Raw genomic sequence first — 18016 nt, forward strand, 5'->3', positions numbered from 1 at the left:
GCAGAGTCACTATTTGCAGTGTTCAATCACATGATGACTTCTAATTCTGTCATTCATGCCAGCAATGAGCTCAGTGCTGACCCCATTAATTAAACCTCCAAACCATATGCTCAATGATCGTGAATGTGTGCTGAGTTCAAAACCAGAACGTGTCAGTAAACATGCCAAGTGACCAGCCAGTCAAGGGCATGTACGCAGAGACTTGTTGGACCGTGTGACTACAACAACCAGCATGCTGCACTAGATAGACCGAGTGACAATTGTTCCACTTACTGTCAACTCCAGACGAAAATGATGAGCACTAAAGTGATCCTGCCAGAAGTACGCCAAAATGGCTGTTTGTCACGTACCAAACCTTTAAGAAAAGGGGATAATATCTTCGAGGTGATTACCTGATATCTACAACTATAACAATTTGTACCCAAATTAATTCCTGTAAAGTGATATGAGTGAAAAAGTACCTGATATAACAGGTAAACTGTGTGACTGAACGCGCCCTTGAATAACATATAGGTAAAACAATTTACAATTACACTTGAATCGGTGACCCGCGAGCGTGCGAAACAGCGCACCACTAAGTCCTTGAAAACTGTTAGCGTGCTTGTGATTATTGTGATCAAAGTGCCTTTTGGCGAGTAGGCCGCTACTCCAGAACCCAAAACAGATTAGTGCAGTGAAATATAAATTAGAGCGGAGGACATGTAAGTCTGTTAGTTGGATTGAAAAGGAGAATGGAGGGATAGGAGAGGGAAGAGTCTAGAAGGTGTTTATTGGTGTGGAAATCGGACCTAAATGTCGTGAGCATAAGCTGAAGCCATCTTGGTTGTGGTATCCATTTTGTTAGCCTAGTGATTCTGCCGTCTTCACTGTCGTTTGCCTTTCTATTTTGCTTGAGTCATTAACTGTAGTTAACTCCTTCTATACTGAGCCAGAGCAATGTATATGCTCAGAAAGGCCTGTAGCTGCTAGAAGGCACATGTTTGAGAATGTAACTGTCCACCATATCTTGATGTAAGTAGTTCTGTCTCCCCTCCCACTTTGCTGACTAAGTGATATTCATATGCCCATGTTAGTCAATAGCCACTCCTGTGTCTGCTGGTACTATCTGAGTCTTCATGCTTACTCTGCAACAAAGTGTGTATAAAACATCCATGGTTTCTGTATTCCATGTAGGGCCTCTTACAGCGCCTGAGGGTGTTGTATTGATGTAGTCCCACTCATGAGCGATTAATAAACGTGTTATTTGGTATTCCAGCTTCCGTGCCAATCTCTATTTTGTTGGTCTAAGGACCCGTGGACAGATGAGGGTGAACTCCTGCACAGGTGGGCCCCTAAAAAGGCTCATATCCACATTGGGAGATAATAGTAGTTGGAGGAGGTTTAGGATGAGTAAAGTAGAGTCCCTAGAAATGGATTAGGGAGATCATATAGGCTCAGCAAATCTCCACGGAGATCCCAGGGCATGCCCTGACAAACCATGTGACATGGCATTTAATAAGTAAAGCACTTTCGGCATCTATATTTCTCCTTCACGGAAAAATAAATGTTAAATAGGCTTTAATCATGTCTGAAGAGATCCAGATGCAAGAAAGGATAGCCTGGCAAGACTGCTCAGAAGGTTAATAGACCTGCTGCAGAGATCTGGGCAAGTCCCGAAAGCAACAAATTCAGTGTTTCTTCTTAAGAGAAGCAGATATAAGAAGTTCGAAAACTTTGCCAATTAGTAGCGCCTATCATACAAGCACCTATAAATTACCCCGGTGTCATTTGCTATATAGTGGGACACATTTTCAATACACTGAGGGTCTGACTGTTTCCTTTAGAGGTGACCTGCTCTATCGGGTAATAAGCATATTAAGCCAGGACAATTAATCTAAAAGGTCCGCAGGTGTGGGGCACAGTGTGTGGGTGACCTGTGACTAAGTGTGCTCCACTGCATTGGCGAAGAAGCAGCTTCCAGAATGATTACAGGCCTATTCCTCCAGAGTCAAAGCTGCCACCAATATGTTGGTATATGGAGTGCTTGTCCTGGACTTTTGTCAGGCGACTAGATAGGCGTCCGTATATCTGTTAAAGCACTACTGCCTAGGCGGGTCAGTTGAGAGGGCCATTTTGCCTTCTCCGTCCTGCAGGACCTTTTGGTCTGAGTTACTTCAGAGACCCACCGCCTGTGAAGGTACTGCTATGGTATTTATTAGCAAGGTGGGGACCATGCGATTAGAAGCATCTATTAGAAGAACAAGTTACTTACTTTGGTAACTCTTCATTCTTTTGGATATTCTAACAGCAGATTCCTCACTGATCCTCCCACCTCCCCATTCGGTGACCTGGACTTTTATCCATCTAAAAAGGTCCCAAGTTTAGATACCTGCACAGTGTATATGCCAGTCGAATGTGTCAGAGGGCACAGACAGCCTAGAAAGCAACTGATGTCAGCTCACTTGGGTGATATTTATATGCAGCTGTCCTCGTCACTTATGGAGTAGAATGACATCAGAGCGTAGCTGCATCACACCATCTACCAGTGCACAGGAGTACTGCTTTAAAGTTTTCAGATCCATTCTGATGCCTAGAAAGTATTCCCAGGGTGAGGAATCGGCAGTGAGAATTATCTACCAGAAAGCGTTTTAAAGAAAGTACACATGGTTTAGCCACCATTGTGAATAATAATGGGTACTTTTTAGGTCTCGCCTAGCGCAAGCGCTGCTCTGGGAGAGGGCCTCTTGGAATCACTTCAGACTTCCAAGAGACTTCTCCGTGTGGGTCTGCCTCCTCCCACACATCCCATTGGCCTTTGCGTGTGTCTTTCAATAATGAGAGCACGCAAATGGCCAAAGACGGGTGCATGTCCCGCCTTTCCTCAAAACTTTCACTCCCATGACCTAGGGTTCTCGGGAGCGAGCAGCGGCCCTCAGTGTGCCAGCTGCATTCTTTAAATTCCTTACAGCGCGCTCACCACTCCCGGGCTTGTTGTTGTCAAGCAGCGCTTTATCTGTAATTATAATTCAACAAAAACTGGGTTTAGACATACATCAGTAAGGACTAGCCTATAAACATAAGTAACACCACAATTTCCAATACTGAGCCTTCAGTTAGTATCCGCTTTTCTTTAGCGGGAGACTATATTGAATGAAAACAACGCAAGTCTCAAGACCACTTTTTCCGTCTGTTTAGTATATTTATTTTCTGTTTTTTAGTAGTATGCACTATAATTTTTTTTAGTGACTTCCAAAACATGAATTTAAAGAATTTATCTCAAGAAAACAACAACTATTATCAATAGACATAAAAACTTTTTCACTCCAGACACATTCAATTTGTCATAACTCACATTCATTCCCATACCATACTGCGCAGTTCAAAAACATACATGTCATACACATACAAATCACAAATTATTTTTCAACACAATAAAGAATTTTAAATTTTTTGAATTTTTACAAAGGCCATAGAAACATTTTTTCAGAATAGTACTCAAATGCAAGTGTTTTAGGAAAGTATTTTAAACTCTTATGGCCAATAAGCTACGGTCGACGCGTTTCAAATCCCGTCTATTCTTGGGACTCTCATCAGGACCTAAAAACTAAGAAGACAAGAAACGACTTAGTACTACTAGACAGCTCTGCACTCGTGATTCAGCTAAACCATTATTCAAAAAATATACCTTTGTTCAAAAAGGAACCGTCCAGGAAAGTCTTTGTAGACCTGGAAGAAAACGACCAATTTAATCAGCACGATTTCATCACCATTCATCAATTCAAGCATTCAGGTATTTTTGAGCCATTGTGCTTACTTTCTATGTGTCTCGTCTTGTAGTGGAGTTGTAGTTTTTTTCTGTAAAGGACAGGAATGGGGAAATTAGTTTCTTGGTAAGTCAATACACTAGTTGCCCGTAGATTATAATCTTAAACTGTGCATACTACTAAAAAACAGAAAATAAATATACTAAACAGACGGAAAAAGTGGTCTTGAGACTTGCGTTGTTTTCATTCAATATAGTCTCCCGCTAAAGAAAAGCGGATACTAACTGAAGGCTCAGTATTGGAAATTGTGGTGTTACTTATCTGTAATTATGGCGGCATCGCATTGTTAGTTGGTTTAGAATAGTCTCAGCGGTGTAGCTCCCACGCACATTTATCGATTTCATCCGTGATGTTGACATTTCTTTCCTCTGAAATGTTATTCGTAGTGTACGTACTGTGCTGCTGTATGCAAACAGCACACCCACCGTGTCTGTGTTGTCCTTTTGCTTCGTTTTGCGCAGCATGCACTGCTGCAACTTTGGGTGAAATACTTCAAATGAGCATCACTGACACTTTACTGTAAGAAACTGGAAGTATGGTAGGGGATGTGGTCACTTCTCCTCCAATCTGCAAATGCTGGTCCAGTGGTGCAAAGTCTGATGTTCCATTACAAAAAGTTGTGTAAGCATCTTGTTAGACATCCTGCTCTTTTTCAACTATGCATTAATTACTTAGAAGTACCTAATCTCCCTGTCCCCCTTTCCTGTTGGAAACAATTAAATGTAACATTCTTTGGCAGTCAGTTTAAAAGTTAAACATTTTCTAAGACCTATAGTGCCTGAGAAGTAATATTGTGTGTTGTTTTTATTTTAGTATTATTTTTTAAAGTCTTATCCCCTACACAGTTGAAGCTGGATGACATTCTTTGCTGGCAAGCCTGACAATACTTTAATCCATGTCGGCACAGCACCCAGGATAATGTGCTGCATGACTAACCACTTATAAGGTCCCAAAGGCGAGACCTATTGACTATGCCAATGCGTGTTTGCTTTCTTCCCCTCCCCAGTCTTATCAGCTTATACAATCACAAGCTTCCTGTTGGATGCATCGTTACCATTATCCATCTTCACATTTCGGCTCCCTGGCCCATCTCCATTGCAACAAGCATTGGCTTTGTATTAGGTCTCGCCTTTGAAAGGTGTCTTATTTGTCCTTCTGGCTTTGCAGATGCTTGCTGCTGAGGCTGCATTGGTAAAATAGCCTAAATCTTCCCAGCGTGGGGACGTATGCACATACATACTTCATGGAGCCAATGCCATATTGTTTTATTCTCTTTAGTTTACTGTTGCAGCATTCACACCAATCTTAAAGAGGTAAATTAAAAAGGAATATTGGCAAAGTCAATAGATCTCTCCTTTGCATTGTTGCCCTTTTTGAGCAGCATCAGTAAAAAAGCATTGCTGTTTGCAGGTGCTGTTTAGTATCCACAAAAGAATGATGTGGTGACATGGGTGCCATTTTATTTTTATTATTTATTGCCCTACCGAAGATCGCATGCACCTCTTAGATCAGTCAATAGAAAAAAGCAATTGTAAGTGTGCAGAAGCACTTTCTGGAGGACTGGCAGCAATTTGCCTCTTGGCCTGCCAAAAAGTATTACAACAAATATTTTAAAAAGGTGGACCAAGAGGGGGGGGGGGGGGGGGTCTGAGGGTTTGGTGAAGTAATGGGGACCATGCAGGGGTCACAGGGTCAGGACAACCCAGGTGTTGGGGGGGATGGGGGAACACACAAAGTAGATGGCAAGATTGAGCATGGTATGGTGATAGGGTGAAGGGGGAGAAGTACACAGGAGAGAGGGCAAGCCCGAGGAAGTGGATATTCTCGGAGAAGATCAGTAACGGGCTGACTCAAAGCTCACTATAAGTATTTGTATTGGACAAAATTGTTACTTTTTGGTCCTCATTTTGCACAAAAAAGAGGAAGGTGGATGTACAGGTGTCAGCTTTGGTATACTTGGTCCCTCAAATGACTCTTGATAACATCACAGTACATTCTTTATCTTTTTGTCCTTCCAGATATCTGCCTTCTCGAATATCAATTAATCTGGGATTTATAGAGCACACTACTCACCCCTGAGGGTCTCAAGACGCTGGGGGTGGGGTGGCGGGGGTGGTAATGTGGTAAATGAGGCGGGGGAAGTGAGGTTAGCTGCTCAGAATGACAAGTGTGTAATACATGTCACAGACGACATCCCCACATCCTTTCCCCCCCCCCCCCCCCGAATCCCCCCCCTGCCCACTACCAACCACTGTTTTTCAGGTGCGTCACTTCCGAAGATTTGGCAGTCGGAGATGGCCTTTTTATAGCCAGAGCACTGGAGTAACCGAAAAGATAGCTTGTCATTGGCGAAGGCTAATTTGCCAGATAATGGAGCAGTAGATAAACTAGTCATGTTTGCAGTTGCCCATATATATTGTGGTGATTTGTGTGTTCTTTTTCCATGTAAGGTCAGCCTTGTAAGTCGATTGGCACCTTTACGAAAAGAAGTTGAAGAAATTCTGAAATGCAAAGTAGACGAGGAGAAAAAAACTGAAGAACTGCAGGTAAGTGGCTGTTGTGAATAAGTTTTAGTGTATGAATAAGAGAATCATGGTATTCTGTTGATTTCTGATGTACAGTATATTTGTTGACAGTAAGTACGTTACTTACCACATGCTTCGCAATCAGACTTGTATTCTAGTACAAATGCCATCTTGTTCTTGGCTTGTTTAACCTAGGCTTATGCATAGTGCAGATGATATTGAGCTATAATAGTTTTCTTCAATTGCATAGCACTCCTTTTCCAGCCAGGTTGAGATACTAATCTCCATTTAACAGAGATTTGGTTTATGCAGCAGAACACCATTTGAAGACAGTTGCTGGATCCATATATGAAGTTGACTTAAACTCACCACGAGCAGACCCCAAAGTGGCCCAAACCCATAAGACCAAAAAAAACCTCATCTCTAATAAAAAGGGTCCTACCTTTTGCAGCCGCCACCTAAACGGAGGAGTGACTGTGTGTTTGCACCACGGAACCGATAGTGTACGTGTGTGTGTGTGTGCGATGTAATATACTATGAATTGTGAGACACGAGAACGAATACACAGCAAGCCGCCTACAACCACACCGGGCCGGCCACGTTAATTGGAGCAAGGAGCATTAATAGCAGTAGATAATCTGTAATCATGTAGTTTCAAACAACAACTATTAAAATAACATTTCCACTATTGTACTGTGTGTAGGTTAGGCATGCCTATATGTGTTGACGAATTCTGATCATTGGGGTACGGAGTGGTGTTGTGTGGTGACCCATTGTCTCCCGTGAATAGTATTTCGTCCAAGGTGGGGGCTCCTCTCACATCAGTTCACATTTCTACTTTGGGACCCACCGTCAGCGTTGCGGGGGGAGGGGGCGCGAATTCTGTGGTGGTGGTGTGTTCCAGTAAGTATGTTTGGAGGGGGGGCCCATATATCCCGTGGACGGGAGGATGGGGGTAGGAGTTGCTCATAAGTGTGTAATTGCTCTTGGCAGTAGATAAGGTCTTGGAGCCAATCTTTAAATTTTGGCGCCCTCCCCCTTCCCCACCTGCAAGCAATCCTTCGCTTGGCGAGGAGGAGTGCAAGGAAAGTATATCTTCGCATTTTGGCAGCCAGAGGTTCAGTATATCCTAAGAGCGTGGTCAGGGGGTCATCGGGAACATGCAGTCTACGAATGGACAGACAGTCCCAGGCTATGTGTCTAAAATCCCCACCTTCCCTCCCGCTGCGGTCACATCTGTCATTATCGCAAAGACGTAGGCGATGTAATCGCGCAGGTGTGTAGTAGAGTAGAGCGATTAACATATTTATAATGAATGATTCGAAATTTGCTGTTAGCGAAGATATTTCCTGTTTGTCTGCAGCAGAAGGACCACTGCTCATTAGTTGGGTCTCTTGGTAATCAGTGAGCAGGTCGCGTAGGCGCGCTTTCAGTTCAGGGGGAAGGTGTAGTTTGTATAGACTGTTCTGTTTGTTTGATGTCAAGTTCTAGCTTCCGAAGTGTGGTTCGGATATTCTTTAAGACCCCTCTACTTTTGGTGATGCAGATACCGCGTATGGTGACCTTGAAGGCCTCCCATACCGTGGAATAGTGTGGGACTGAGTTATCGTTTCGGGGGAAGAAGTCTGATATTTCTTGCTCGACGGGGTCTAATAATGTCTGTGGGGCGAGATGCCAGGAGATGTAGGGTGGGTCTTCATGAGGCGGTGTGATAGTGAGGAGTACAGGAGAGTGGTCCGAATATGTGCGGGAGAAATGAGACGCATGCGACATCCAGGTTGCCAGTCTTTTATCTATCAACCAGCTGTCTATGCGTGTCCAGGAGGAGTGAGCAGTGGAGTAACAGGTGCCCTCTCTCCATGTCTTAACGTTTTGGTAATGGTAGTGGCGGTGGCATCCTCGATGTCAGAAATACACTGCTCCGTTTCTTTCAGTCTTTCTAAATGATGGTCACTTTTGTGCACCAGTTGGTCAATGCCCGCGTTCATAGTGTCCATTTTCGTTTCTATGGAAGTTAGGCTAGATTGTATGGCGAGGAGGAGGGCTTTCAGGTAGTCCGTAGATGTGGGTTGTTCAGAAGTTGTGGCTTGCTCCCCCTCCATTTCTGGGACCGTGAAGACTTTCGGGCCTCAAAGTTTATTTTAGGCTGTTTAGTCTGTGCGGCCCATGGCGGGATGTTGATGGTACGGGGGAGGGGGCAGGAAGGGCTGTGCCAATGTCCGCTCCCAGACTCTGGGACAGCTCACCTTGTGTTCTTGGGTTCCTGGCAGGGTGACGCAGTGCACTCCTCCAGGTCTCGAGTTTGTGGGTGAAGTAGTGCCAGGCGTCTGAGGTAGTGTTCGTCTACAATATTTTTGAGGGTGTGCTGTGCATTAGAATAGTGGTGAGACTGTGGATGTGACCTGTCCATAATCGGGTTTAAGGTGACATTAAAGTCTCATTTCCCCCCCCCCCCCCCCCCCCCCCCCTCCCTATATCAGGTTCGCAGAGCCGATGTCCAGTATTTTGCCCCATAGGATCTGGAAAATTTTCAGGTCATCAGTGTTGGGTCCATAGCAAAAGACCAGTGTGATGGATTGTGCGGATAGTCGTCCCCACAGGATGCTGTAGCGGACTTGTGGGTCCCCATAAGATCCATTGGGGGTGTAGGCGAGCATGCGTTTCACCAGTATAAGAGTTCCCCGGGCATATGAGGAGTAGGATGAGAAGCATCTACTGGTCGCTCAGCGTGTTGCGAATGTGGGGGTTGTGGTGGGAACGAGATGCGTTTTCTGGAGCATAGCACAGTGGATATTGTGGCGGTCCAAATAGGATAAGACATGGCATCGTATCGGGCATCCCCTAAACCTCGCACGTTCCATGTCAAGAAGTTACAGTGAAGGGAGCTAGGTCAGGACTCCATTGTGTGTGTGGAGGATAGTATTGGTGGAGAATGCGTGTTGTGTAGTCAGAATTTCCAGCGTCGGCACGTGTGTGCTAAGTAGTACAATAAAAAGTGGCGCAAAACCATTTCCCATGTCCTCCCCCCCTCCCACAGCAGCAGCCCAAACCCGCCGTGACTTTCCCCTCCCCCTCCCCATAAGTCCCATATACCACAGTCCCAACAGGGGATAGTGGGAACAACATTTTAAAAGTTTCTGAACAATTCTGTGTAGGGTTCACCTGAGCGGGTGGCAGTTGGAGGGCAGCCATTCACCCCTTGTTCCACCAAGGGTGCTGGGGGAGAGAGGGGAGAGTGGCATTCTTCTCCAGTCTATAGTGAATGGGGGCCATCAGAGGCGCAGGATATGGCCAAGTTCAGCATGGGGTGTAAAGGCCATCCCGCAGTGTGGAGGGATTCTTGGGAGGATTCTTCCATCTTGAAGTGTGTTCTGTAAATGTGGAGATGGGTATCATAAGTCCAGTTTCAGTGATCACTCTACTTCGGACATATCGCCTTCTTCTTGGGAGCGTCCCGGGGGAGATGATCGGTTCGTCGCTGCTTTCGGAATAGTTTTTAGGAAATCCTAGACATGTTGAGGGTTCGTGAAGAAGTGCTGTTTCCCCAGGTGGGTGATCTTGAGTCGCTCAGGAAAGAGCATGGCGTACTCAATGTGCAGCTGCTGTAGTTTTTTCTTCACGGGGAGGAATTTCCTACGCCCGTCTTGGACAGCCTGGGTGAAGTCTGGATAGATTGATACCGCAATGTCATCGAAGAGTAGTTTCTTGCGTTCTCTGGTGAGTCGGAGGGCTGTGTTGCGGTTTCTATAGTTGAGAATTCTCACAATGATTGGGCGGTGTGGAGCCCCAGGTACTGGACGGGGGGGCCAGCGAGCGGTGTGCCCTTTCAACAATGAAAACCGGGGAGAATGCTTCCCAACCAAAGGCGGCCACAAGCATTTGCTCCACATAGTCCTCCATTTTTCCAGTGACGGTGGATTGTGGCATGCCTAAAATACGCAGGTTGTTGCGCCTGGAGCGGGACTCTAAATCTTCGTTCTTTGCGGCGATTAGTTTAAAAAAAAATTCCATGTCTAACGTTTTGGTAATGGTAGTGGCGGAGGCATCCTCGATGTCAGAAATACACTGCTCCGTTTCTTTCAGTCTTTCTAAATGTTGGTCACTTTTGTGCACCAGGTGGTCAATGCGCGCGTTCATAGTGTCCATTTTCGTTTCTATGGAAGTTAGGCTAGATTGTATGGCGAGGAGGAGGGTTTTCAGGTAGTCCGTAGGTGTGGGTTGTTCAGAAGTTGTGGCTTGCTCCCCCTCCATTTCTGGGACCGTGAAGATTTTCGGGCCTCAAAGTTTATTTTAGGCTGTTTAGTGTCTGTGCGGCTCATGGTGGGATGTTGATGGTACGGGGGAGGAGGCAGGAAGGGCCGCGCCAATGTCCGCTCCCAGACTCTGGCACAGCTCACCTCTGTGTTCTTGGGTTCCCGGCAGGGTGACGCAGTGCACTCCTCCAGGTCCGGATGCCGCGACCGCGTCGACTTCGCTTCCCTCCAACGCCGTGCAGCAGGGCAGAGTTCTCGGGTTCGGGAAGCGCCGTATCAGGTGCTTCGCATGGGCAGTTTCCGCCGGAGATCCAGGAGGCCGCGGGGCTCCCACTCGCGGCCCACCACTAGGCCTCCAACTCGGCACCGCCGACACTGCAGGGGTCTCGGTCCTGGCAGCGGGAAGGAGTTTGTTCCGCAGACTCGCAGAGCTGGTAAGTGGCAGCTGGTAGTGGATCTCATTTCACACAGTCGGATTGTGCAGCCGAGATCGCTGCATCCGTCATTTTGCTGGGGTCCGGCGCGGCAGGATCGAAGTCAGCAGTTAGGGTTTTCCGCTGAATCACGGCGACATGTGTAGCATAGGGTGGCCAAGAGTGAGGTCTATCAGATCAGACCATTTTCAAGTTTGTAGGACTGGATCGAGGGAGGAGCCTCACAGAGGTGTGGCCATCTTGCTCAGGACCCTTTAGCGCCCCCAGAATATCTGCATATCTCTTGAAAATCATGTATTGTATAATTTAGAAGCCCTGATCATGGAGTGCCCACAGAAGAGGAAAACTGCTTACAAGTGTTATCGGGGGGGGCCAGTGAATATTGCCATTCTCTGCTTGAGTACTGCCCATTTGCCACTGGGTTTCATACACCAAAAGTCCTTTTGGTGAACGTGTGCTCTTTATAAACTTACCAACATAACATCTCTGTTAGAAATGGGGGTCTCTAATTGCCAGTGGTCAGGGTAAGGCAGTTACACACCCAGATAACCCCTGCTCATTCCCTTGGTAGCTTGGCACAAGCAGTCCGGTTTATCTCAGAGGCAATGTGTAAGGCATTTGTACAAAACAGACTCAGTAACACAGTGAAAACACTACAAATGGACACCACTCCAGAATAGGAAAAATAACCAATCTTTATATAAGCAAAACAAGACCAAAACGACAAAAATCCAAAATGCATAGATCAAGATATCACTTTTAAAAGGTTTAAATAATTTCAGCTCATAGAAACTTATGATGCGTCACTTTTGGTGCAAAGTACCTGAGATGTATCAAAAACCAAAGAACCAAGTGCTGCGTGGATTTCCACAGGTGATGCGTCTGCTCTTCCAGCTGAACCTCAGGGCATGCGCCGCAGTCCGGGTATGTGGTCTCGGATTTCAGAGACACTGTGCGCTGAGCTCTGGCTGTGGCAGTTTCTTTGGCCGCTGGCAGGCTCTGCATTGATTCCTTCAGCCTCACGGCGGTGGTGCAGGGAAATGTCTCCCGCACGGTGGTTCTGCATCGGAGAGCAACACAAGCGAGTGCTGGATCTGTTCTGCAGTACTTGATAAATTGGAGGAAGAGGGGTTGGAGGAATCCTTACAAGTCGTGAATAGGACCCACTTCTGATGCCACAGGGGTTTTCTATGTGGCTCTATTGCTCTTTTGTGGGAACCACAGATCGGGTTCCATGGAATTATGTCTGACATCAAAATTATTTTTTTTGTTCAAAATTCCATGAATTTATCAAGCTGGTTACTCCGCACAATTGTCTCCTGTCCTTATGATAACCTAACAAATCAATACGTTTGAAACGCCGTCGACTCCTTCCTTTAGCAAAAATTAAAGAATAGGCATACATTGCATTCATGTTCCTGTTATTTGATGGACTTATTTTGTGCATTTTAAACTGCCATGTCGACATGGCAAGTTCCCCAACTTTCCAGGCCCGAACCTTCCCTTTTTCTACATGTAAGGCACCCCTAAGGTAGGCCCTATGGGCAGGGTGCAGTGTATGTGAAAGGTAGGACATGTCATGGTGTGTTTTACATGTCCTAATCAAATACTGTCCATTTCGTTTTTCAATATTGAAAGGCCTATCCAGCCCCCCTTTCCCTCTCTCTAGCAACAGGGATATTCTACATCAGAGAGAGAACAGAGGGTGCCCTGAGACAGCAGTAATCTGCTGTGAGCTCTTTAAGCTGTGTTTAATAGGGATTGTGCACTTCGTTTTTGGCTAGGAGAGTGAGTAAAGGTTTACACAAAGAGTATTGTTAAAGGACAGTTTGTTAGGTCCTTACCCTCAGAAGTCCAAAGTGTGGATTGAGCCTGTCTGTCCCCTAGGAGATTCTGAATAAAGGAGCAACTCCCCACCCCAGGCCAGCAAACCTAGGCCTGCTGATTGGCTCCCCAACTCTTAGGCAACCGTGAGCCCTCCTCTCAAACCTGCCCAGGCCCCTTAAGGGTTTGCTGGGTGAACCACAAAACATTCTCCTCCATTTTGTGAGTTGCAGTTTATCTGTGTCTCAGATTGCAGTGAAGCAAAGTCCAGGAGATGGTAAGGAGGCAGATTAGTGCTGTCTCTTTCCTAAAATTTAAACATAAGAGGAGCAGCTTCTAACTCCCTGGCCAGGAAACCTTGTCTGAGTTTGCTGGGACCTTATATAGTCTACTATTGGATGGTATATGGGTGCACTGATTGGTGGTTGTATCTTGTGTTTCTATTGGATATGGGTTAGTCTTTTCATTGGTTGGTTATCTGAGGGTTTGAGTGATTTCTGGGCCAGTGATTGAATTAATATAGGGTTGGGACTAGGCTTTCTTTTGGAAGTAAGGATTAGGGTTTCCTGTTTTATTGGTTGCTGGGACTAGGTTTGGGGCTAGGATTAGGCTTTCTATTGGAAGTAGCAATTGGGGCTTCTTGTGTGACTGGTTGCTGGAATAGGTGTTGGACTAGAACTAGGGTTAGGGTTCTATTGGAAGTAGATATTAGGGTTTCCTGTGTTATTGGTTGCTGGGACTAGGGTTTGGACTAGGGCCTTTATTGGACGTAGAGATTACGGTTTTGAGTCTGAGTGCTTGGACTAGGATTGGCCGTAAGGTCTTGGTCTCATATTGGTTCTAGAGTTCAGGGCTAGTGTTGGGATTGTATAGGGTTAGGGCTAAGATTCCCATTGGCTGAATGGGTCACCTGACCACCAGGGCTATTTAAGGCCAGGGTTCAGGGCGTCTCAGCCCGGGCAGAGAGGACAAGGACAGTTGCCTGTTGTGAGCCTGTGTGAGACTGGTGGGGATCAGGGCCAGAAATGCTGCCCATTGTCTCATTCAGTAGTACCTACCCTAAACCATCCACATCCACCGAGTAACACACTCACACCAATTGTACACCACACACTTACTACAAACCAACCCTATGCACAAATTAATGTCTCAGAACCCACTACAAAACCACACCTATACACCCTTCTATACCAGCTACCACACATTTCCGCCATCACCTACAAACCGTACACAACTCTATCCTATACCGCGAACCAATCCACTCCTCATTAACACAACCCCATTCCACGCTATACTTAACTACAGCCCATCCAGACACACACACACTTCTCTAATTACTCCTAACAGACCCCCTTCTATCACTAGCAAACATATACTCCGCCTTCTATCATTTGTCCAGACAATACCCTCCTCTTCCTACTACCATAATAACAAAAACGCACAACACATACACTACACTACACTGCACGGCACCACACATTTGAACTCTTGTAACAAACCAGTCTAAGACAAACACCTCTACTTCATTCCCTCCTACACACAACATAGACTCTGCTCTTAAACACATCACCACCCTATTTACCTTACAACTTCCGCTCGCAAATAATACTATACAAACAAATCCATCTCATGAAACAAATACGCCAGCACCTCTTTTAACTACTCCTCAAAAACAAAACATATCCGCACAACAAAATCTCCCAAGCGCAACACCTCAAAAATACTTATCACAAAATACAATATACACCCACCTTTAAAACCACACAAAGGAACAAACTCCAATGCCAAGCTTTCTCTCTTCCAACACACCTAACACACATACAGCAGCAACTCTCTTCCAACCGCCTCTCATCCATTGGACAATTTAGAACCTTACTACATGACCCACATGTTGCACCACCACCCCTGACTCATACACCTTCCGCCCTAAACGTACCCAAACAATATAAGCAACACACCACACCTCACAACTTCGCTTCTCCATGTCTACCATACAACAATGTTACATTATGAAGACAGCACAGCGTATCAACTCACTCTCAAACACCGTCTCCACCACCTACACAAGCAGACCCATTAAAATGCCTCCTTAGCCTGCTGGACGAGGACCACATTACAGAACAGCTACATGATTGCTAACCTAATGCAGCTAATACCAGCACTGAAAACACACCTGCTACAAACCCACACAATACTGATCACTCTTCTACAAAACAGTCTCACTATCATCAAAGCACATTCTCTAAACTGTCTACTAATAAATGCTCGATCGCTCTCTAAAAACAAACATCGCATCTACGACCTACTCACCGGTGCAAAACCAGACCTACTATTCATAACTGAATCATGGTTGGGAGATTATATGGCTCCAGTCCTGCATGAAGCCATTCCTCTAGGCTATCAAACGATCACCCAAAATCTTATGGGTAAAAAAGGAGGTGGTCAAACTGTTGTGTTCAGGCAAACATTACATATCACTAAAGATGACCGGCATCTCCATAAAGCATTGTGACGCTCTTCTCACCAGATGCAATCCTACACTGCCTTCCTCCTGTAACTTCCTGCTCCTTTACAGACCTCCACCTAGCAAGGCGACATTCCCAGACTCTCTTCTAGACACCATTTAAAACCTGATAACAATACACTTCCCCCCCCTCCCCTCTCCCCCCTCCCCCTCCCCCCCCCTCAGCGCCAACCAACGCCCCCCTCAGCGCACCTATGCATTCTGGGTGACCGCAACATTTGGTTTGACAAACCCAATATGACCCATCCAAAAACAATATCCACTGGTCTAGACAAACTGAACATACATTAGATTGTCCACAAACCCACACACATCGCTGAACCTATCCTAGATGTCATTTTTGCTAATACCGAACTAGTTAACTTTCAAATTATAAATCCAGTCACGTGGTGAGACCACCATTAGCTTGCTTTCCAACATAAAACACTAAGTGACTAAAACTACCTTACATGCATCTACCTATCAACCTTGGAACAAACTCAATTTGGAACACTTAGAAACACAACTAATATCCAGTACATATCTGGAAACAATAAATTGTGTTAAACTATGAGTGGCTACAGGAAGCTTTAGACATCCTGATGCCACGCAAAACCACACAACAGAACTGAAGAAAAAAAGCACCTTGGAGAAATATAGAGATAAGACCTAAAACAACAAATTAGAAAGCTGCAACGTACCTGGCTCAAAACAAAAGACAAACTTCACCTACAGAAAATTAACAGATTATACTAATCTGCTATCAAAAAATCTAAGAAAAGGTACTATTCAGACAGAATTCAAAATGATAAATGTGCAAATAAAGAATTCTATGAAATAGTCTATGAAATAGTCAATGAATTTCGTAAACCAAATTGCCTAGAAGGAACTCATCCTGTTACTCAAGATTTCATAGACAAACTGACAAGTCACTACATGGACAAAATAGACATGTTGGATTCGGATGTATGTCGTTACAACGCACACTTTTACAACGCATGCACTTACAACGCATTTTTTACAACGCACAATCCATTACAACGCATGACATTACAACGCATACTACCTTTACAACGCATACCATTACAACGCATAATATTCAATTGCATTTAAGGTAAGTATTAGATAGTATAGGGGTAAAAATTACTATTCTAACTCCAGGGGGTGCAACAGTAGGGTAAGTGTTGGATAGTATAGGGGTAAAAATTACTATTCTAACTCCAGGGGGTGCAACAGTAGGGTAAATGTTGGATAGTATAGGGGTAAAAATTACTATTCTAACTCCAGGGGGTGCAACAGTAGGGTAAGTGTTGGATAGTATAGGGGTAAAAATTACTATTCTAACTCCAGGGGGTGCAACAGTAGGGTAAGTGTTGGATAGTATAGGGGTAAAAATTACTATTCTAACTCCAGGGGGTGCAACAGTAGGGTAAGTGTTGGATAGTATAGGGGTAAAAATTACTATTCTAACTCCAGGGGGTGCAACAGTAGGGAAAGTGTTGGATAGTATAGGGGTAAAAATTACTATTCTAACTCCAGGGGGTGCAACAGTAGGGTAAGTGTTGGATAGTATAGGGGTATAAATTACTATTCTAACTCCAGGGGGTGCAACAGTAGGGTAAGTGTTAGAATAGTAATTTTTGCCCCTATACTATCCAACACTTACCCTACTGTTGCACCCCCTGGAGTTAGAATAGTAATTTTTACCCCTATACTATCCAACACTTACCCTACTGTTGCACCCCCTGGAGTTAGAATAGTAATTTTTACCCCTATACTATCCAACTCTAGGGGGTGCAACAGTAGGGAAAGTGTTGGATAGTATAGGGGTAAAAATTACTATTCTAACTCCAGGGGGTGCAACAGTAGGGTAAGTGTTGGATAGTATAGGGGTAAAAATTACTATTCTAACTCCAGGGGGTGCAACAGTAGGGTAAGTGTTGGATAGTATAGGGGCAAAAATTACTATTCTAACTCCAGGGGGTGCAACAGTAGGGTAAGTGTTGGATAGTATAGGGGTAAAAATTACTATATTATGCGTTGTAATGGTATGCGTTGTAATGGTAGTATGCGTTGTAATGGAATGCGTTGTAAAGGTAGTTTTTAAAAATGCGTTGTAGTGTCCTGCGTTGTAATGTCATGCGTTGTAATGGATTGTGCGTTGTAAAAAATGCGTTGTAAGTGTAGTGCGTTGTAAAAGTTGCGTTGTAAAGGTTGTTCCCCGTTGGATTCATACTTAAAACCGAGACAAAACACCAGCACTAACCTTTTTACAAAACAACAATCCAAGAATACTCTAACCCAGCCTCTCTGTTCTTTCCAAGACATCTCACACAATGAATTTATGGACCTGGTCAAAGCAAGCTGGCCTGCTGGCAGCCCTTCTGACCCGTGTCCACCACAAACTTTCAGGACCATTCTTTTAACAACTGCTGCTGCCACTCCAGTAAGAAGAATTGTCAACGATTCCTTAAACACCTGAATATTTCAAAAAGTCATACATATGCCCTTTACTGAAGAAAACCACTTTGCCGCGCGGAACCCTTACAGCTACAGACACATTACAAATTAACCTTTCCTGGGCAAACTGATAGAAAGAGCAGCGTTTGCCCAGATGTCACAATTCATTGAAGACCATGCCATACTTTCAGACCTCCAAACCGGATTCTGTCCG

At 44.9% G+C, this 18016-nt stretch overlaps 1 protein-coding gene across 1 annotated transcript in view; it reads left to right on the plus strand.

The window, feature by feature from the left end:
- LOC146869206 (E3 ubiquitin-protein ligase TRIM39-like) overlaps positions 1-18016 on the plus strand; it is an 86587-nt gene that overhangs the window by 15340 nt on the left and 53231 nt on the right. Inside the window, exon 2 of the mRNA XM_085643408.1 lies at positions 6254-6349. Within this exon, the coding sequence (XP_085499534.1) occupies positions 6254-6349 (96 nt within the window). The remainder of the gene's footprint in view (positions 1-6253; positions 6350-18016) is intronic.

The sequence above is a fragment of the Triturus cristatus genome, chromosome 1_1 (assembly GCF_964204655.1).
Source record: "Triturus cristatus chromosome 1_1, aTriCri1.1, whole genome shotgun sequence".
Classification (NCBI taxonomy): Eukaryota; Metazoa; Chordata; class Amphibia; order Caudata; family Salamandridae; genus Triturus; species Triturus cristatus.